This window comes from Netta rufina (genome assembly GCF_964035555.1).
Source record: "Netta rufina genome assembly, chromosome: 7".
NCBI lineage: Eukaryota > Metazoa > Chordata > Aves > Anseriformes > Anatidae > Netta > Netta rufina.
The window spans coordinates 33576432-33600134 of record NC_140130.1 but is presented as its reverse complement, the minus strand read 5'-3'; the positions used below and the strand labels follow the sequence as shown (position 1 = coordinate 33600134).

The window sequence follows — 23703 nt, the reverse complement described above, 5'->3', positions numbered from 1 at the left end:
ATGAAGAGCAGAGCAAATGAAAACTTCTCACTCTCTGCTAGTAGGTTTCCCTTGGGTGTCTGCTTGAACCTGGAGCCCAGGATGGATCAGTGACATTGGAAAATGTCTTCTCCTTGTGAGAGGACATTATCATGGCACTGAGGTTTGCAGAGCCAGCACATCTCCAGCTTCTGCTCCCAAAGATAATGGTGAAAGCTATTGCCTGGGTTGACCAGTCACACTGTTTTCATGCTCTAAATTTGCATTTGAAGCTTGCTTTGTGCATTGACCTCAGTATAAATTGAAAGCAGCTATGAGATGAACATGAATAAATTATTTTCCCCATCCTACCCTGCCAGTCTTTCTGAGATAATTGCATCTCAGCACCAGTGCTGAGTGCTCACAAACCCACACACAACATCCTCACAAAACCGTCTGTGTGTGAGTGAGAAGGGAAGGTGTGCACACAGAAAGATGGACAACAGAAACTTGCTTGCTGAACTGTTTAAAAGAAAGGGGAAATATGGGAACAAATGATGTCATGTTGGTTAATTTAGAAATTATTCAATGTCTGAGAATTTTGAGCTCATCTGGGGGTCTCTTCTGCTTTTCTACAGCACAGATTTAACACCTGCAAGAGAAGCAAAAGAGTCCTTAAGAGGCCTAATCTGTGCACTGGAGTGGAATTTAATCTCCAGCTCAAATGTCTGTCTAGAGAGCAGAGGAAGAAGACTGGGGATACTTGCGTTGATTTCAATGAGTGCTTATCCACATCTGGGAACTGAAGTTGTAATACTGTTATTAAAGCACGATTAACAGTTAAATCCTGTGACTCAGCAGAAGAATGTATTTGGGGATAAAGCACTTGGACTTCATGTAGACAATAAAAGACCTCTGCTCTGACAGGACTGCCTGCAAGGTCTGGCTCTTGGTTGGTTTCAGGATGGGTCTGAAACCTTCAGAGACCTTCTGTGGGAGCTCAGGGTGGATCTGGAGCCTTGTAGAGCAGGAAGAGAAACCCTATACTACCAGAGACCCCCACCTCTTTTTTTTTTTTTTCACAGCAACTGTGGAACCGGCTCAAGGTATCAAGGAAAGTTTAAGTTGGATAATATATATATTAAGTCTAGACCAATGCATTATGTATTAAGGTTCTCCAATAATTTCAGGTATGTTGCTCATAAACACCTTGATGCAATCTTCTGTTAGAGTTGACTTTGTAGGGTTTTTTTTTCCAAAAGTCAACAGAATTATCAGATCACATCATTGCAGTCATCACTTTGCAGGTATGACTTTTGCAACAATGAAATGCAACAGACTTTTTAAAGTGTAAACTTTTATATTAAAAAAATAGCTCACACGAAGTCATTTAATCATAATCACATTTCATTAACAGTCAATATAACAAAATCACAATATACATATATAGTATGTATTTATTTATATGTTACTTTTTATTAGCCATTAACTCTATGTAATAAAAATATATTACAACATTTGATATGTATTCACAAAGCACAAGCCATTGTAAACAGAATAGGCAGCACAGGCCCCTTATTCAAAAAACTGAAGGATTAAAATTTACTGTTTTGTATTCCTTTAAACTAGAAGTGTTAGTACAACAGAATTTTATATATCTGTCTTTACATGAATGAATATGTATATTAAGAGACTACAGGAGTTTAGCTTACCAGGGACACTAAAGTCCCATGGTCCATTTTAACCCATGGCACTCTTGAGTATTTTGTCATTACAAGTTGGTCTGTGCATCACTCTATCCATTTATTAATATTGCCTTTTTTCCCCCATATAAATAGCCCCTACAATTACAACCCATTGTTATACAAATTAAAGTAAAATGCAATAAATTATAATTTCATACTTATAATATAGTCAAAACATGCCCTATCTACAGCAGCTATTATTAATGCTATTTCAGAACTACCTTTCTTTAGACTGACTAGGTGCTTACAATCTATTTTTGTTATTTCAAAACAAAACAAAATGAAGTTTAAATACACAGGCCATACATTTTTGAACCTCTTATATGAAGTTCCTTACTGATCCAAGAAACACCACTGTCCTTATAGCAAGCAGTTAGCAGCCCCTAACTTTTTCCTTTTAACTTTTTTTTTTTTTTCTTTTTTTTTAAGCAAGTAATCATCTAATAATCTAATCTAGAGGAAAAGTTTTATATTCAACTGCATCTATAAGGACTGGTAATATATCACATTCCTGCAAGAATTCAGAAGGGAAAGATTAATGATTGTCAAATATATGTGTGTTGTTTTTTTAATGATCTTAAGTAAATAAAAACAACATGAAAAAAATCTAAGGTTTAGAAAAATGTGTATAAATAAAGCTAAATCAAGGCACCTTTTAATTATCTATTTCTATTTTCCAAGGCATTTTGTGATAATGATTTTTCAAACATGTTATGAGGGAAGCCCTATGGTTTCTGCTATAAATGACCCATCACATACTGTGGCTGATGCAGATAGCTTTATTTTACTTGAGTTGGTTGGACCAGATGGTACAGTATGGATAAGTTGTCCCCCGCCTTGTCACATTTGCTGTATGACCCTGAGGACACCACATATTTTACTGACATTGTTTTCCTAACAAAAGTCAGAAAAAGTCAAATGTCATTCAGCTCATGGGATATATATATATTTTTTTTCTCTGTAGCTTGTGGATCACATTAACAAATCAGGAGGAGTAGAAATTAGCTGTCTTTGCATAAGGACTTCATGGTCAGATTTGCAGCGTAAATCACTTTGAAATCCAACAGCTTTTTATTTGTTAATTTTGTTCAAGGACTCAAGACAGCATAAGTGCAAAATGACTAAATAGGACTATCTATGGTGGTCAACCATATGGAAGGATATAGCCAAGTTTGCACACTAGGCCACGTTGCATTTCCTTTAGTGTCTCACTAGGATGCACTGGCATTTCATTTGAAAGCACTTGTTTTCTTCTTCCTTAGAAACTCTTGCTGGATCAAATCCCAGTAGAATGGAGGCTCTCAATTTCCTTTTTGCTATTTCTGTTATTTAAAACAAAAAAATGTTTGCTTCAGAACTGTAATTTTATAACTACAGGGACTAGAAAATTCTTTCTCAGTATTCAGTAAACTCCAAATGGAGATCCTTTTCCTAATATATTTTTGAAGACTATTAATCAGTTGAGTGGACTCATGCCTTTGGGTATATTGAAACCATGTGCAATAGTATTTCTTCAAGAAAAAAATCGTATTTTACAACACAATTACCACACATGCATGCTTTCATCCACCTGATACATTTGCTTCTCAACACACATTTCTGAAGTGCACTTACAGTCTATAGAGCTAACCATCTTTGTTATAAATATAGACATATATGACAGTATCCTCTCTAGTTCATTAGATCAGCATTAGTTGCTTAAAAATCAACAATTCTAAATACATATTTACATGATACACACCAGAAATACATATAAGAAGTAGACATTTTATAGACACTGCAGCAGCTCTTTTCTCCATGTAAACTTTTATACCTCCCAACAAGGACAGCTGTCTTTTAAAGTGGGATGGTTTTCATAATGAAACCTTATTCATCAAAGATTACAAGGTATACTTAGTGCTCTGAGTTAAAGCATAAAAAGCAAATTGAAAAATAATAGATTTAAGGCTAAAATGTTATTGTCTCACCTATTCAGGCTTGGGTAGCTTATGAAGATATAGTCCCTGATTCTACCAACACAGAAGCTTATGCTTAGCACTAACTATCCAGTGTCACCTGGTAAAGCAAACACCATAGGATCCATGAATCCGAGTTTTCTGTGCTGAATGTGATGTGCAGTAATATACAGAGATTTTTGGGGCTAAATAAAAATGATCTGACATTAGTGTGAAGTCTCTGGTTTTGCTTATAAGGTTCATTTAATCATAAAAACATTTAGTGTAGGGGGAAGATAGTTCTGATAGTAGTGAAAAGCAAGGAATTTCCAGAGTTGTTTCAGTGGCATTCACTGCACATGTAAAAATGAACAGGACAAGATATTCTGAGACCTCAGAACCTTCTTTATTCAGTAGTAAAAGGAATGGAGAAACTATGAAAAGTTTGGCAAGTAAGCCCAGAAAAATTTTCTATCTGCAAACTGCATAAACTTTCTGAGCTTTAAGAATTAGTCTGTCTCTTAAAGCAAGGCTCATCCAGGTGTAGATGGTTTCTGGCCATCCAAAGTATGTGACGAGTATCCATATAGCCCAACTGAAAATCATTTAAGCCTTCCTAAACCAACAGGGACCCTCCTATAGAGGCTGTGCTGTTTGTGCTACTGGGCTTTGAGAGAAGTTTTCGCTTTGTCTTTGGGATAAGTGAATGGCTGAGAGTCCTGGAGAGTTCCTGGTGTGGAAGCAGGTCAACAGGAAAAGCCCAGTGCAGCCAGAGCAACACATATCATTGCAACAGCAGTAAAGTAAGGATTAGGTTTCCCAAACTTTCTGGTCCTCAGCCTACCATTCACATCTATTTCTGACCCAGTTTTGTAGCCTCTAAATTGTGCTGATGCAGCTGTTTTTGAAGTCAAGTCTAAGCTGGCTGTCCAGAATGATTTCAGAAAAAATAATTTTCAGGATGCCTTTATTGTTGATGTGGACTAGGATCATTTCCCAGCACTACTGCAGAGCAGACATGCATTGGTAAAACTGAGATGGTAAGCTACAGCAAAAAGCAGTGATGTGCCTCTTGGGAGGTGAATAAGATGACCTCCAGAGGTCCCTTCCACCCATTAGCTGCTCTGCAATGCTGTGATGCACGAGGCTACTGCTGCAGCAGTCAGGCTTCATAAAGATTTGTCTGGGAGTTTTTATATATTGATTATTTGACTTGATTAATTGTTATTGACTTGATTATTATAACTTGATTATTTCATAAATAAAACTTCAGAGGTTATAAAAAGCATGGTTCAGAGCCACTGACAACATAGTTTTGTGGGCCTTTTACTTGAGGGGTAACAACGGGGATAGACCTTAGTTAGAGATGGATCACGTAGTTGCCTAGCATTGAAAGTGGGTACTTGCACTCATGAGGAACTCAACAAACCCTGTTTACATCTTGCATTGTGCAAATACCTTTGAAAACACAGCCCTAAACATTCAGAAGACAGATCTATAAAATCTGGATATAATTATCTAATGGGACTAGATTGTCAGTTGAAGCAACAAAATATTATGTTGATTTATGTCAGTAATAAACATATCATTCTCTCACAGTTTTTGCCATGTGCAATTACCAAATCTTCACATCAAAACTAGTTCAAAAACATAACATAATATGGGGTCCTAGTTCATAGTTATGGCTCTGAAATTGTACAAGTAACTGTAAAATGAGCAGAGGGAATCTGCAATATGACATAGTGAACTAAATTCTCTTAATTGTCTGCCAATGTTCTGCCTGCCAAACTTACAAGATATGAAGGAAATGTTAATTGAACATGCATGTGAGAAATAGATATTGCATATGGAATGTAGATACCAACAAACAGAAAACTGCATATTGCCTAAGCAGCTGCACAAGTTTTGCACATGCAGTTCCATATTTTGGGCACACATCGTAGCTGTACTTTACAAACTTTTTCAAAAATATTTAAACAACAAATGGAAAATCCACCCCTCGCACACACACTCACATTTGCGTTGACAAGAAAACAGTTCCACCTCATGACCAGAGATAATAAAGTATTGTGCATTACATTTGCCATCATTATTCTAACTCACTCGAGTGAAAGTGTTGTATAGTACACATAATACTCAGCAGACACATAGTCATATCTACATTCATCACTTAGACACACATTTTAGAAAAATTTGCCAGTTGCCTATAAGAATTCAGATGAATATCTAGCACTTAACAAGCCACAGTATCATATTTCTAATATCTTATGAAATGTCATCAGAAAATGTTAGGGTATTACTTTTATTTTGTATATTGAGTCAGTTTATCAAGCACCAGCATGTACAATTCTTGCTTGCTTCAGATGGTAGAAATATGACAATGTGTCAGAGATCTGATGTAAGTAAGGGGAAATTATATTTATTCTCTGCTATAAGATTAATCCTAGAAGAAAGGCACCATGAAAGAAAGACAAATTTTTAAACATATACAAGGGGAGAGATTTATTGCTCATGGTGACACATAAATCAACCAGTGACTGATGGTGATACACAGGCTTAATGAGACAAGTCCAATGTTATATTCTTCTCTACCTTTTACTTGCCATCCTAACAGTACTATAGTTTTTCTTCTGGGAAATTATTTTGCTCTATTTGAATAATGGATTGAATGCAAAATCCCTCTGGGGCTAGGTTTATCAACAAACCTCCCATTGACTTTGGCAGCAGCCCCATGTCTAAATCGACAACAGTTGTGGACTTTAACAATCAGCCTGTTTTAATTTCTTAACTAAAAGTGGTCTTAGTAAAACATATAACATCCTGATACAAAGCATTTTATCTTTTTAAGCTGATAATCAGCTTTCTACTATCCTTTCAGAATACAGTCAAGCCATCAAAATGACTTGAATTTTGTAAGAAACAAATATTGAACTGGGTGTTTTTACCTATTGTACCTGAGAAAATTATGTTAAGACTAACAAGTCAAATGATTAAGATGAGGTAGACAATGTAATGTGACTAATGGGTACCACAGAGTGTTGGAAAAACCTACTTGGATTCCATGACTATAGTTGTGTATTTTTTTTATATATATATGCTGTAGTTTTATAACTAAACTGAATAGCTGAGATGAAGACTTTTACTTACATGGTAGTTAGATAATGATCTTCTTTCTGTTATTTTTTTTTTTTTTTTTACACTTATAAAGCAGATGACAATGAGAGTTTATAGATTGCACCTGTGTTATTATGCCAGAGGGCTAAGGCAAGGTTCTTCACACTAGTGACCCCAAATTTGAGGTGAAACTTTGAGGTGAAACCTCTCACTGAGTTACCTATCTGGGTTCTTAATCAACAGTCAAAAATTATAGCAGTGGGTGTTTTTGCAAGGTATGAAGGAAAAATATTGTTGTAATATCCGTTTTATCAAAGGCAGGTGTTCATGGTGAAATTTGCAAAATGGAGTATGCTGAGGTTTGCAGAATAACTGATATTAATGATTTCTCACAAATAAAACAAAATATACTAATTTAGCTCATTAACCTTTTCTGCCAGGGCTTCTGCAGATGCAGATAGATGCCATACAGTGCCCTTTGTTTAGAGAACACAAGAGGTGGCAACTAAAATTAATTCAACATTTTTAGTACTTGGGGCCCTATTTTACCAATATGTCTTAACTTCTGTATTTACAGTTGGAATATGCAAGGTTTTATGTTAATATAGCCAGCTATATCAGCTGTTATTTAAGTTGCCATTGCATGCATGAAGCCTGTTTAACTGAGAATGTTCATAATCTGGGCATGCATTGACTGTTTTACCCTCGTCAAAAAATATATATATAAATAAATAAAATCTAATTTATGGCCACTAGAGAGAAGCTTTCTTGACCTACTGAGCAAAACCTAATTTCATTTCTCATGTTAATTTGCCTTTGTCTTATGGAATTTAAGTCACTTGCTGGAGACAAATGTGGGAAGAATTAAGGTCAGGATTGGTAGCAAGTCTTTTGTGAATCAAAGTATAAATGTGAAGCATTTGAAACCAATAGTTCTTTACCTGAAAATAATTTTAAGTTACATTTTTTTGGAGGCAAGTTGTTTTGTAAACTGATTATTCCTAAAATCATAGTGCTGACAACTGATTAATTATTGCTTTTTATTTTCTACATCTTAGTTAATAAGAAAACACTAAAACTGTATCATTTCATAGTGTTTTCCCTGAATTGAGAGAGAAATCACTGAAAATTACCAAAGAAAGTAATTTGTCATTAGTCACTGGAGGATGGATTCAATGTTGTGGCTACGTGACGCTTATGAGGCCATCTATACACTTTAGTTTTACTTACAATGAACTAAATATTGTTTACAAAAATTAAGATACTGTGATAGTTTCTGAGGAAGTGTCACATAGGATTTTCTTGATCTTGAAAATTTTAGTGGTATATGGGTCTGTGTTAGCTGCAGGCTGAGCTGAATGCATGGTAAATATTAATAACATTAATAAGCAGAGCAACATCCCAGTGTTACAGAGATCCAAATTGAAACCTCTGAGATTTGCACTTGTTCAGATATGGAATAATATTACTGTCTGCACTTTCATGGTGGGGAGGAGGTCTATTATTTTTGCTCTACTTGCTTTGGAAATGATACTTTTAAACTCAGCTGTGGGCTCATTTTTCCTGATATATACATATAAACCATCATTAACTTATTTATTAATTTATTAATATATGGGGCAGGCAGACCAATTTTGCAGCTTTGGGGCAAAATCAATCTCCGTGTAGCTCAGATATACTAGAAAGTGGTTTGAAGGTAGGCAGGAATCATCCTGATTTTTTCATCCTATCTACCTTTTTTACTGTTCTGAAATTTAATGGGGAGGAAAATAATGGGTTTCTGTGAAAGTTACTTAGAAGACATGGCCGAATCCAGCCTGCAGTGTACTACAAAAGTGGCTTTCTCTCCATTCAGTTCTACAGAATTGTTCAAATAATATGTTTAAAAAGAGGTTGAAAACTATGCTGGGCACTGTATGAGTATCCAGGTAAAGATTTTGCTATTAAGCTTTTTAAGAGCAACTAGACTGGGGTTGTTTTAGTAAAGCCAGATTGGCAGCTCGATTGGAGTGAGCCTTACCTGCAGCCCATGAAAAACACCACACACGTATCCCTGTGTGGCTTTTCTGAAATAATCTCTTGATCGCACCAGTCTGCTTCCTTTACTCTCATGAGCCCTTCCACGAAGGACAAGCTTTTCACCCTGTATGTAGGTGTAACTGCTGATGAAAATCAATGGGAGATTTGTACCCGCAAAGCCTGCAGGACCACTTATCAATAGCACGCTTGTAGTTGTGGGCAGGAGGCACCAAGCAGCCTGCCTCCCATAGGTGTTACAGGGGCTGCGGGAGGGACATGGGCTTCAACCAGCCTCTGTGGCTGCCTCCCAAAACCTTGACAGCTGAGGATAGCTACTAGGGTTAGGCCAGTTACTTTTGTTTCCCATATATCACTTTATGGTTCTTGAAGATCCCATACCAGGCTCCTCATTCGTTCAGTTGCAATATATTCCGGTTGTGCGACTCACTCGTGAGGGCAGAGGAGTTGATGGAGCTTCTTTTGAGGATCTTGTTTATGATGTCCTTCCATGTCTTCTTGTACTGATTACGTAGCAAAGAGTACACAAAAGGGTCTGAAACAACTTTGCTGTAAGCTAAGCACTTGGAAATGATTCCCCAGTGGGAATTGATGGGGACCACAGAGGACAATTCAACAAGTCTGTGGAAACAGGAAGGTTGAAAGAGTGAATATTCATATTAAATGGATGAGGTAACAGCACAGCTATAAACTAATGACACCTACCCCTCACCCTTGTATTCCTCTCCCACCCAGCAGGGTATGAGGCAGACTTCAAAACAGCCTATTTAAAGGGAGGGCTGATGAGAAACTATTGACTTTTCTAGGGGACGACAATTCTAAAGGGTACATGTGCTGCTGGACAGCCCCATTATGCAATGGAAAATAAGATCTTTGCTGAAAACTATCTTCAGCAGCAGATGTTCTTAAACCTGCCTGGAAAACACTTGCTAATGTTTCTTCAGACAAAGGACCATTTCCAAGGAACATTCTGAAGTGTGATTCTTGCAGCAGAAATGCCAACAGTGTATTTCAAGCAGTTTAGAGATGAGGATTTTTTCCCCCTCACTCATTTTATTTGCATTCCATGAACTTTCCATACATTTTGTTGTTTAAAATAGCACTGGCAGATGGTGTGGTCCAGTTGTTTGAGCATGAAAGTGGGACTAAAGAGCTTGAATTTGTTGCATCACTGACTAGGAGCTTCTGTCTTCTCTCTCCATTCTGGTTTGCCTACACTGCAAATTCCCTGGCTAAAATACTGTTTCTTCTCAAGTATTTGTGCTAGGCTTAGCACTATGGGTCTGCTGCCAGTGATGGGGCTTTAGTCAGTGATGTGGTATTAATAATTCTAATTCTGAGAACAGTTGTGTGTGCTGCATGCTAGCAATTTGATCATTTTGTACTTCGCTTCGATTAGAAGTGGGGTCCATTTGTTCAGAGATGCTTTTAGGGGTGGTGACATTACCCAATATAACCTGTGTGTTTTGTTGTAGAAAAACAATATGTATAAAAATAGCATCCGATGCACTCTGGGATAGAAAGTCAGGCAAAGCAATTTATGATTTAAGTGAACTTTGTAAAACAAACCTTCCACTTCAGTATGTCAGTAGTGTTCAAAACATCCCAATACTCAGGGGTTCTTAGTTAGATACTGTTATAAGTACTTCTGCTCTTGCAAATTCTTACCTATAAGGACCACTTCTTTTTCATTTTGAAATGATTTCTGAGAACCTCTTTAGTATCCATTTGCATACATTTCAATGACATGCCATGGAAGCCTAAGCTATATTAAATGAATAATTTGATGGAAACATGACATAAGGATGTTTACTGAAGTCAAGGTTTGACAATTCATTTTATACTCTCTTGATTTCACTGTCCAATAATTAAACATCAGTCACTGATAACAGGTTTTAAACAGAAGTATCATCCTGTCACAAATAGCATCTTTACATCGATGTGTCCTATTATCAAAGAACAAATTATTTTGGGATTCTTTATACATTTTACTGAGATGAATGGCCATTCCAGAAATGTGCTGCAGCTGGTCTTGTGCTATTCTCCAGGGAGATCGTACAAACTTCAGTGGACACAAAGGCTGAAAGTATTATGTATGTGAAAAGAGGAACTCAAATAACTATCAAGTTATGGGCTTACAGCCACATGAGACATTTGAGGTGACTAGACTATATGATATGAAAATACTTGAGAACTGCTCTTGCCCTTCCACTGGTGTTGTTTGGCACAGCTTATCACTGTAAGCTGCTCTGAGATACCAAACTGCCACCTGTACCATTTCTCTCCTTTTGTCTTGACTACCTAAATGCTGATCCTTCAGCCTCTCCTTGTAATTACTGGCTAATGTCCTTCATACAAAGTAGGATCCAAATTCAGACAAAATTTTCTTCTACTCAAGCTCCTGGGGGTCTCTTCTGGTGTATATTCACCTGTTTAACAAAATGTAGCTATGACACCCATGTTAGTATGCTCTAAAATGAGATTTGACTGTTTGGAAATTAATCTAGTTCATATTTACTTTGTAATTTACATTGAGCCATTCTTATTCTTTCTGTTCCTCACACATCTGATGGCTTCTTCCTTGCATTTTGAATTTTACTGTGTTGAATTAAATCCTGTTGATTTACTTTGTCAAATGTTTTACGAATGTAAATTTGATTAAGCTTAATTAAATTCAGTGGATGCCTCGAATGACCAAGGTATGATAAATTTGTATCTGAGCTTCTGTCACTCAGTTCTACGAGTCGTTAGCAATCTCCATGTAAATATATCAAATAGGCACCTGATGGTTGTAAGCCTAGACCTACTAATTCTGCCTTCAGTGACTGATCAATTAAAAGGCTACACTTTTATCAACAGAATCTTTAATATTTCCTCAAATTATTTCCTTAAGTGTCCTTGATATTTTTATATTTTGCATTTTCTGTGTGTTATTTTTCATAGTATATTTGCAGATGTACTTGAGCAGATAATGATATGACAAGGGAGAATGTTTTTAAACTAAAAGAGGGGGAGAGTTAGATTAGATGTTAGGAAGAAATCCTTTACTATGATGGTGATGAGGCACTGGCACAGGTTGTCCAGAGAAGCTGTGGATGCCCCATCCCTAGAGCTTCAAGGCCAGGCTGGATGGGACTTTGAGCAACCTGGTCTAGTGGGTAGCATCCCTGCCCATGGCAGGTGAATTGGAATTGGGTGGTTTCTCAGGTCCCTTTTAACCCAAGCTATTCTATGATATCTAGCAACAAATGCAGACTACCCCCAAGATATGCAATTTCATTTAATGTAGAAACAATTAAATGTCATTCTTGTAAAGACTATCATATAACTTATTGCCTTTGAAAGGGTTTCACGAAACATCTCAGCCAGGAAGATATTTTCAGTGAAGGAGCATTAATATTTCAGATCAACCTGTAAATTAAATTCTACAGTATTGTCTACATAATTCCCCTACTTGCTTTCATAAGCCGCTCTTTTACTGTCTGATAATACCTGTACTTCAAAGCTATAAACTGTTTTGCTGTGATACTTTGTCAATATTTTAGAAATATATTTCTGTAGAGCACTTGGTGTCAAGTGGCTATCCAATTATTTTATTTCACTTTCAGTAAACAAACAAGAATGTTACCTTGATGTGTAAGACCTTGATCTCTTATGCAGTGGAACACACAATGAAAATGTTTTATCAACATGTGCAGTTAATCATTTTAGTAAAATATTTTACTGAATGTGTATAGGTCCAGCTGGCTAGTATAATAATGGCAGCATCTCTCTTGTGCATTGCCTTAACTTGAGAAAAAACTGAATTACAAAGAAAAGTCTGAATAGGCCAGAGAGCCTCAAACAAGCTAAAATGTCTGGTTGTTTTGGAGTAAAACAAGTCACACTTCATTTTGGAGCTGGTAGATGAACTGGTCTTCTTACAAGAAATTTATTCTCTTGGCCCAAATTGGGGAAGTTAGATCAACTCTTTAAGCGTATACTTCTAACACTTATATTTGTTACTAATTCTGGTTTTTGTTTTTCATAGAAGTCTCATAGTAACAGAATTTGACCTTAGTCATTTATTTTGTGTTAATGGTATGAATAAGCCAAACATCAGTTTTAGTTTGACTTTTATGCTTATTTTACTTTATTGCTTAGTAGACTGAATCTTATGTATCCTGTCTTGCTAGTGGAAAAACCTAGCCAGTTTTGCCTCGTAAGTGGAACATATATTACAACCAGACAGCTTCTGTTAAGGAAGTAGTGTAACTTGTGGACCTTCAGCTCTTGTAAACTGTTGCTCTTAGTCATTGCTGCTCTCCAGAGCTGTGGGAACCAGCTGGCAGCAGAGATGTGATGATAGGGAGCAGCGCTGGCCAGCTTGTGCCAGCAGATTTCTCATGCAGAAGGAAAATCTCTTTACCTCATGTCAGCTGTAGCTCTTGAGGGAGCCTATAAGGCCACTGTCTTCAAATATGTCAGCCTAAGATTGCATAGGAAAAGCATGCATTTAATATACATGAACAAGAACATAACTCAGAACTCCTCTGTGGGTTTGCTTGTTTGTCTGTCCAAGCAGGATTTGTATGCAGAGGGCAGTCGACCAGTGTAAAAAAAACATGGTTTGTTTATCCCCTGATCCCCAGAGATTATACAAGAGAAATTCAATCCTCCTCCTTAACCTGAGGGTTTGGGATTGCAAACTTCTTTCTGATATTACTTCAGGATTTTTAATTTAGGGCCAATTTCCTCACACATAGACAGCACTTATTAAATTACATGAGCAAAGTTCTGTATTTGTCTGAAATGCCTGGAGTTGGACATGAATATTAGAAATTGGTATGACTTATTTTAATCTTTCTTATGAAAAAGCTCCTTAGCGAAAACAGGTTTCAAACAATATTGTTCAATCACGTAATGATAAATATAGCAAAAAAAAAAAAAAAAAAAAAAGAGATGTGTACTAATAGCATTTTTCCAAACCAAGCAACAAGCTATGCCTATAAATATACAATACAGGGTAGTACATCTGTCATACTGCTACTTTGGAACATGGAATCAAGAAGAATGAGGTTGTATAGATATACTACTTAAGGTCAGCTACTGAAGTAATTAAAAGGGTGTTTTCCTGATAAAAGGGGTAGCTAATCTGATTTTTACCTTAATGTAATCTGAAAGACTCTGACCCAGAGAAGAATTTGTCTGACTGGGGCCATAGGCATGGCTTCCTCGTTGGCTTGTGGGACTGCAGCAGACAGCTGGTGGTTTTTAGTGGGGAAGCAGAAATATTATAGCGAAACCTGGTGATTAGCTGCTTTGAAGCCTTAACTCATAAAGTACTTCAGAGCATGTTTAAAGTGTTCTGCCAATTAGAGTCTCCTGTCTACAAGCAGTGCTGAACAATACACTTCATCAGTTACCTTCTGTTTGCTGCCTTGAAAAGTGATTGATTGCCTCTGTCTTGTGAAGTGCAAAACACTCTGGACATAGTCCAGAAAATAATACTTGCTTGCATAATTAAACCTATTCTTCCCCTGAGTTCTGCATTTCAGCCATACACAGGAGGCACAGGGAAGCACAGTAACATGCATCCTGGAATACCCATCCATGCAGCATGGTCCCAGGAAGATTCAGGTAGCTAAACAAGGAATTCCATTTAGCCTGTCATGCAGTAATTCCTTTAGATCAGTTAGAGATGAAAAGGCCAATAAAATGATAGCCCTTACTTCTTATGTCTGACCATTGCACAAGTCTTTTCCTTTGTTGAAAAACATCTTTGTGCATTTTGGACCTTATGTCTTAAGTCTCGTAGTTACTGCCCATGGAAAAGCTATTTGTCTTTAATGGAATGAAGACATTTGAACATTTAAGTGAGCCTTGTAAGGATTAAAACAGATAGGTTCATGATTTTTTTTAATCCCTCTTCTGCACTTCAGGACTATGACGACACAAATTAGGATGACTCAGAACTAAGAGTAAGGGGGCAGATGGTGCCTGAATACTGGGCTGAGATGTGAAGAGCACAGAAATACTTCTGACAGCCCTGGCTCAAGCACTCGCTGTCACTCAGGACTGAGCTGTGAGCTATTCAATGACTGCGATGATTCTCATTAAGTTCAGAGACCCAATGTAAAATTAAACTTAACTACTTGCAATGACAAATACTCTTATAGCCTGAGAATTAAGGCTAAGTGCCTATTATTATTATAAATATTTTCATGCAATTTTAGTGCACAGAGCATGGAGTGTCTTCTTGCCCCTACTAAGTAGAAGTGAAGAAATATGTTAACACTGCTATAAATGTATTTGAAACATTTTTACAAATTGTTAGCACAAATAAATTAGCTATTATTATCATAAACATAAAATGACTGTGGTGTGATGGTTTGCCTATCTACAGAGACTACAAGACCTTTTGTGAATTGTTTGGTTAGACATAGAAAATCATGATATTATATTGAGGTGGAAAAATTGGTTTTGCTGTGTAATATAATTAGTATAATTGCTTATACTGAGTCTTAATTCAGCTTTTTCAAGGATTGTGTTGTTTTACTTTTTTTTGGTCAATCTGAATTTGACAGAAGTCATCCCCCAAAGTTTCTGTCCAATAATATCTAAATAGGTGATGTTTCAGAAATACTTTTTTCTTTTTCTGTTCTGCATAGCAATATTTCAGTTTTTCCAGAGTCTTAATAAGCACAAGTTGTAAATTTATTTCTAATAACTTCATAACACTTCTTCAGATATACACCCTCTTTCATATTTTTGTTTCATAAGAGTGTTTCCCACAGGAGCCATTTCCAATGACAAACTAGTAGATAAATAAGGACACCTGACCATAAATCACAAGAACTTTTTTAGCTGTAATCCAGGACAGCTTTGATATTTAATGTATATGATCAAGAACTCGGTCCAAACAAAAACCTATGGGTTGTCTGTGGACTGTGTTTTCACCTCAGCTGGATCTTGTTTGAGCAGGCTTTTACATCCTGACCTATTCAGACAAGTGCCTTATCTTGTGGATCACCCCGTTGGGCTAATGAGGTAATTTGAAGAGTAGTAGAGTTGGTCTCAAAATAACTACAATATCTATGGGCCTCTGTGGGCTGAACTCCTAAATCACTGCCATGGAACCAACACATTGACTTGGCTGACCAAACAGGGCTTGGCCCATAGGTTATAGCAGGATTATATCAGATAAGTGCTATAATATTCTATATAGTTTTGTTAGCTCAGTAAATACAGCCTCTGTCATAGGAGTGGAAATACTGCACAGAATTTTCACAGAAGACTAGAATCAATTTCTAGTTCAGAGTGCACTGCTTTTCCACCTTCAGTTCATCTCCACAGTATTTTTCACTGTATAGGTTTGCACTTACCTTGTGATAACATAAGGTGCAAAACAAAGTATAAAAGTACCGATGAAGGTACTTATTTTCTTTGTTGCTCGTTGCCTCCGTCTCTTTTGTTCTTCCAGACAACGCTCTCTTACACTGTGACATTCAACACAAACAAGAACATGAATCATAATATCAGGTAGCAGACTTTAATGGCTATACTTCTGGAATGATTGAAATCAATCTTTCCACTAAGTGCTTTCCAGCAAGTGCTGTATTCACATATATACAATAGAATGTTTCTATAGGACAAAACTGAGTATCAATCCTTTATATGATTTTATCCTTCAAAAATAATTATGGGGAAATGCAGGTATATACTTTTATATATATATATATTTATATATATATATAAACATTTACACACACCCCTTATATCTATTCATATATAGACAAGTTGGTGGAATTCAGCCTTGAATTCAGCTGCAACTCCTTTCTGAATTACTGTAAGCTGTGTATGCAGGCTGGAGTTTGCCTCATGATATTCAAAGATTTGGAAGATATCCAGAGTGGGGTAGGCAACATGCTGCTTTCCTAGAAATAGCAATTCAAATGACAATATCACAGATAGGAGGAACTGCCCAGTGAGATAAGCAGCAAAACATAATAAAATTGTAACAGGAAAAACACCCTCTAAACATTCAGCCCAACATTAGAGCAATCGTTACATCCCATAACTGTGAACTGTGTGGCCATAAATCTTATGACAGATCCTGCACGGACTAAGTGCTTTGCAAAGCTGGGAATTATGCAACAAATCTGAAGAACTGTGATGTTCTGACTCCACAGATCAAACTACCTGCCTTGTTTCAGATCAAATGTACAAATTAGTCATGCCCTGCTCTTTCCTACCTGTGGCATTTTAGGACATGAGTTTTCTCATTTGAGCTTCCTGATGGTGGTCACAACAGGGTGCCAGAGAGCTGCAAAGCCCCTCAGGGTGCAGGCAGGGCAATAGGATCATGGGGTACCCACGATCTGAGCCCACCCTTCCACTGCAAGAACACCACTCTGAGATTAGTACATTGGCTTCCTGAGACTGATAACATGAAATTCCATCCTCCTCTACCTGTTCGGGCAACTTCTGTGCTGACTGCATGAATCCCAGGGATGGGAACAAGCAACTGGTTTTGTCAGGTGGGAATGGGAGGCACTGGTTGTATCTGCCAGAACAACCCATACCTGAACTAGTGCATCAGCTAGCATGCTTCCTTTGCAGAAGGACAAAAATAAAGCCAGGCTGCATGCCAAAATCCCTCTCTAGGCATATAGCAGCACTATGTGTTGGTTTATTGCGCAGGTCTCGGGGCAAAGCAACCACATGTCTTGGGAGAAGTGAGCGGTCTGGCCCACGTGCTGCACATTGTAATTGCGTGGGGTTGGTCTCCCTCTGCTTTTATTGTAAATTTGTAATCGGTGACTCAGTGCCCGGTTCCACACGCGTATTTTAATAGCTGTGGGGTTTATGACCATACCCTTACATTATTTGTTGTAATTAAATGTTTAATCATCTAAGTATGCGTTGTGTCCTGAGAATCTCAGTGTGCTTTGCTGCTCTCTGTGGCAGGTAGTTGCTATGTTACCTTTCTATTGGGCTAAAGAAAAAAAAATGTTTTTTTTTTTTTTTTTTATATATCCATTTTATTTCTGGTCTTATCAAGCCCTCCGAGCAGCATGGTAACTGGCAAAGTGAACAAAATACTGGGGAAAAAGTTTGTTCTCCTTGAAATAATGAATTTCCTCACGAAGAATATGCCTAAGTAGAATTAAAACACATCTAAAAGTGTTACATGTTCTATGTCTGAGTTATTTGCAGCTCGAAGTGACAGCTGAGAAGAAAAAAAAAATCTACCTTTTCAAGGGAACCTATGATATGCTTTGAGTTCTGCAAGAGCTGGAATATTTTTAGGTGCAAACAGCCAATCTGAGAGGTTCAATAGCTTCACTTAAGACCAGTGTTGTTAAATTCATGTTATCCCAGGAACATGCTGGTATGGAAAAAGAAAACTCCAAAGTGGGTTCAATTAGGGTTCTGTACTGGGGAGGAGGGCATTACAATTTTTGTTTCTAGAAGTTTTACCAGTTATATTTCTTCACATTTTATTTGACACATGCAAAGCTGTCTTTGATTTCTGGTGCTCATGCATGATGTGAAAAGTCCTGAAGACTTCAACCAATTGCTTTTGATCAGCCTTTCCAGATGTAGCTAATAAATACCTACCTTTGTGATGTGGTATTTTATCTCAATCCTTCAAACAGAGAACGTGTTCAAATGGATATTTTGCTTTTGTATGCTGTTGTGTGCAGTAAGATAAAAATATATACACAGGTTCCAGTAGTGACACTGGTAACAGAACTGGGTAGTTGACTTAGCTTTTATTTAAAGATTTTAATATCCTGGAAAATCTGAGATATATCCCTTCAAAGGTTTGGTATTCTAAACAAACTTTATGAGACACTGGACCTTAAGATCTAGTATCTTTAAGAGCTGAATACACCAAAAAGTTAGTATAGATAATTTGGGTTAAGAAATACATAAGTTAAGCAATTAAGTGGATTCTTGCCCAAGCCACTCACTATAACTCAGATAAATTGGTTTTAGGAACAAAGTCAAGAGAAAGCAGTACCCAGTAAAAATGCCTGAGCTAACTTGAAAGGACATGTGCCCTAAACATTCACACGATTTTATGTGGTATTTAGAGGATTCCTTTGTACTCTTCTCAAATGGTCTTCAGAAGATCACTTGTGTCTTTCCAAATCACAGGTAGTAAAGCCATCTGTCACGATGCCTGTCGCTAGACCCCCTTGCGGGTGGTTCTGAGTCACAGGGAGCAGAGAATTGTCCATACACATTTCTCAGCAGTGAAACTAGATCATGCAAAAAGCCAGAAACGTCAGGGTAGGTGAAACTGGGATTACAAACTTTGTTCCCTCATGTTCAACCTCACAGCACCCATGTCTATACTGTTAGGTACCATAGCAAATATTAATCATCCCTTTATATATACCACTTATATAACTCAAATTATGCCTTTGTTAGAGTTTTAGGAACATCACTTTGTGAAAAGCCTTTGTGTAGCTCTCACGCTTGGGAAGGCAATCCAAGGTTTGACTCTGTCAGCTGCAGCAGCTGTCACCTCCTCAGGCAACACCACCATGGGTTAAAATCAGCCATTATCCCTGCGGTCTAAGGATTAACTTAAAACTCCCTTTTCTTAGAGAATAGCCTGGTGTAAGAGCTAAACAGCAGTTAGTAAATAGAGGTTACTCACAGCAAAGTGCCTGTATAACTTTGTCTCCTCCAAAGAAAGGTCTAACGCCCACAGCCCCACTGAACCTGCCCTTCAGTGATGTGATTACAAAATGCAGGAACACCCTCAAGTTAACTCAGACCAGAGAAAATGCAGAGGAGGAGAAATACCATTGAGATTTTTGCCTCTTTTCTGTGCAATCCAGCCATACTTGAAGCATTAGGTGTAACGATTGCTATTTCAAACAGCCCTGGTGGGTTCGCAGCTCTGCCCTGGGAGAGGCCACTCAAAGTCTGTGCAGAAATCAAGATCAATCGAGGTATGGTTTAGCAACCAGACAGCACGTGGGGTAGAAGGGTGGTTTTTCCTCTGCGTGACTTGGTGGATAAGGGAAGATTTATACATGTGTTTCTCAAAAGCAGGACCAGGACTCACCCAAAGTCCTGTTCCACATTCTTGGTCAAGAGACAGATCAGACAGCTTCCCTGGAGAACTTTCAGCTAGTGTTTCTGTTCCTCTGGCACAGTGCTGGCCTGCCCTGATCCTTTCAGACTTATTTGCCTTGGGCTTAGGAATCCCCAAACTGTGACCTTATTCTGAGGACAGCCACATGTGCTCTCAGTCCTGCAGCTCAGCTCCCAGCTGGCTGAGGATGGAGGGAGCTGGTGTTTGCCTCCAGCCTGCAGAGCAAAGGACAAAGCAGAGGGGGGGCAGGAGGGATGTCTGCCGTGGGGCTGCCCTCTTTATCTGCTCTTGTCTTCCTCGCTTCCAGCCAGATTTCTTCCCCCGTATCAGACACCTCACTGTGCTGGCAGCTGCTAGCACTTCGCTGAAACACATTTCTCTTCCCTTCAGCCTGTGACAGAGACAGTCTGAACTTTTAAGATTCGGTCTCTGACTGTCTCCCAAGTAGCACACGCATCCCTCACAGCCACTCTGTCACTCTGTGTAGCCAAACCAATTTCTCCCTTCTTTTCCAGGCAAATCCATCAAACCCTTTCCTTTCCAATCACCCCCTCCAGACACGCTCCTCCCCAAAACCAAACTCTGAGCAAACCAGGCCCATTTCTCCCCACACTGTGACCAGTGCCCCCGCTTTCCCCTGCCCAGAGCTCACCCACTGGCTTTGCCACCTTGTCCCAGTCAGAGCTGGTTCTTAACCCATCTGCCCCAGCCCCTGGGAGCCTCTCAGCCCTAACCCGGTTATTCTGATCCATCAGCCCCCATCCCTCTTCACCCTACCCCAGCTCCGCGGATTCATTTCTCAAATCACCAGGTGGGTCACTCTGGCTGGTCCGTTCTCAGCAGTCCAATCCCACGTCCTTCCAGCCATGCCTGCTTCAGCCCTCTCTGTTTCACCCTCTCTGCTTCCCGTGAGCAGAACGATGGCACAAACACACTGCACACCAACTCCTGTGCACCAGGCACCTACCCGGCTCCTCGCCAGGACCTCTTCCTGCCCAGCACCACCCTGGAGCTTCCATCCAGCAAGGATTTCTCTCTTTCAGCTTTACAGCTCAGTTCTCCTTAACGAGCCAGGGAGCTCGTAACGAGCTCCCACCCTCCCTTCTCCAGTGAAATCTGCTTCCCTTCCAGATCCAGGCACATCCTATTCGTACAGGATTTACAGTTTGTGTATAATCTCTGATGTGACTCTTGCACAGCTTTCCAACACATTTTCATGTCTGTTTGGTGCTTGTCTGTAAGCCCATTATTCTCCCAGCCCCTGGAGACTTTTCTCCTAACAATTTCCTTGCTTACGGACTCTCATTAGCAATGAACTTTATACATCCCTCGCTTGTCATATTAACATTGCTACTGAAGTCTCTCTCAGCTGGATTTAAATACAGGCATTCAAGCATACACATTTTGCAGATGCTATTCCCCTATGATTCTGCCTTCAGAAAATATAAGGTTACAGAGGGCACAGCAATACAGACAGAGCTGGGCAGAGGAGCAGCACACAGTGCCCCAGACTCCTTTCCCTTCCAGCTCCGAGTGGAGGGACATGTGCCCCCTCTCAGTGAGATTCAGCAGCATTTGGGGCTGACAGTGCCCAAACCCACAAATCTGTCAGTCACTAAATCCACCTTCTGAGACAAGGGGCAGTGATCTGACCATTGCCTCGAAGGGAAATGCTTGCCCAGGTAAAACAGCCTGTTTCTTTGCTCTCCCTCTCAAAACAAGCTCCTAAAAATAACAAAGAAGAGTTGTTTTTGCAACCCCAAAAATGAACACAAGTACAAAGAAGCATGCAGAACAGAAACCAGCAGGGATGCTTGTTTTCTTCCCCTCCCGATCCCCCGCTGTGATACCGATCAGACTGTACTTAACATAACACCAAACCCGCTCCTTGCTTCCTCTGCAACAAAGTCTCACCTGCTGCTCTCACAGGCACCTTACCTGGGATGGATGTCCACAAGCAGCACCAGGGTCTGCATAGTGATCACGTCAATCCGCTTACAGTGAAACCGTGCCACCTTCAGCACTTTTAGATATGTGAAACACAGGACTATAAGGGAGAGGAGGAAGCTGAGGGTGTGAAAGACCCCAGTGAAAATCACAAACTGTGTCCTATCCTCTGGTCTCTTATTGTACAGGGTGCAGGAGGCATAGAGGTGATGGAAACCCACCCAGGAGAGAGAAGCTGCCACTATCGGGAACGACACCGAGTGCAGCCACATGTAGCTCAGTATGAGAGCAGCATCTCTGTACCTCATTTTGGAGTGATAACTTAGAGGGAAGACCACAGCAATCCACCTGTCAATGCTCAAAGCTGCCATGCTCAGCATGGAGTTCGTGGTGAGGAAAGTCTCCAGGAAGCCCACAATGTGGCAGATCTGATCTCCTCCTGGTTGACTCTTGTAAATGATCCCAGCCAAGGTCAGGGGCATGTTCGAAACGGTCATCAACAGGTTGCAGAAGGTGAGGTTGAGGATGAACAATCCCGGGACCTGCTTGCGGATGTCAGCGCTGTACAGGAAGCACATCAGCACCAGCACGTTGGCCAGCAGGGCCACGAGCATCAGCACCACCACCACGAAAGCCAGGATCACCTCCCAGATGCTCATGGTGCGTCCAGTCACAGGAGGGACATCTCCGAAACTGCGCCGCGCCGGCACCCGGGGACCATGGCGCGAGGCGCTCTCACCTCGCCCTCCTCCCCAGCCTGCTCGTACTCTTGCATGCCCTCCGTATTTTTAGAAGAGCTGCAGTTTTTTTCTCCAACCTCCCCCTCCTCGCTGCTCCTTTCCACGTCAACGCTCTCCGAGACGTGCACAAAAGCGCTGGGAATGCCCATCAAACTGTGAGGAGGGCTTAAAAAATATCAGCAGGACTGAACCACTGTCTCCACTCGGTCCATTTGAAGGCGAGCAGGTTATTCTGAGAAACTGCTCTCCTGAGATCCCTAATTATCAGCCCAAAGCTTGCAAGCAATTCACCGAGTGAATTGTGCTCTCTTTCTCCCTTGCTTTCTCTCTCTCTCTTGCTCTTGCTCTGCCCTCCCCTCTCCTCCAACCCTCACTCCCTTCCAGGCTGAATGTAACCTGCTTTTTATGATCACAGATAAAAACCCCATTAATGGATTAAAGCATGCACACTGCTGGTGATTCGCAAACGTGATTATGTCATCCCCACTCCACAACCCCTCCCCTTCTCCTTGCAATTGTGACTAGACTTTCCTCAAGAGAAATCCCATGCTTTCATTTAATTGATTTAGCCATTAATTTGCAAACAGCCATGTAACCGAATTCCTGCACTCTGCTGTGTTTCCTGCATTTCAGTGCATCACTTTCACAGTTGCTGCCTGCTCTCTGCTAGGGCAGGGGTTTTCTTTTCCCTTCATTAGCTGGGTCCAAAAAGATGGGAAAATGGATGTACTCTGCTACTCCTCTGGAGCTGTCATTAGGCTACCGGAACAGTTTTACAGCTCCAGTTTAGCACTTTGCCATCCTCTGTCTCCAACCACGATGCGTAGGAGGAAAATGATTGCCTTCCCTCCTCCTTGGAAAGCAAGGCAACTGAAACCCCAAATGCTACGGTGACTTGCCTGAGGTCATGGTGCAGAGACAGCAAGGTGATGCTGATCTCACCCCTCAGCCTGGCTTTCCTCCCTTGCCCAGCCTGGGTTTCCCCCAGTCAAAGCATCCCTCCTGCAGAGTGAGTGCTGCAGCCACAAAGGGGCTTGACAAAAGCAAACAGGGCTACGTCTGCACTGCATTTAATTACATTTTAAAATTAAGTCTGTTTTAAAGGAAGGAGTGGGAATGGTTCTCTGATT

At 39.7% G+C, this 23703-nt stretch overlaps 1 protein-coding gene across 1 annotated transcript; it reads right to left on the bottom strand.

Annotated features, from left to right (window-relative positions):
• Positions 1-9177: 9177 nt before the first annotated feature.
• GPR26 (G protein-coupled receptor 26) lies at positions 9178-22492 on the bottom strand (the record flags this gene model as incomplete). Its single annotated transcript, XM_084290380.1, has 3 exons — positions 9178-9409; positions 16153-16266; positions 21825-22492. The coding sequence occupies 3 exons, from the start codon at positions 22490-22492 to the stop codon at positions 9178-9180; spliced, it is 1014 nt and encodes a 337-aa protein (XP_084146506.1).
• Positions 22493-23703: the final 1211 nt, after the last annotated feature.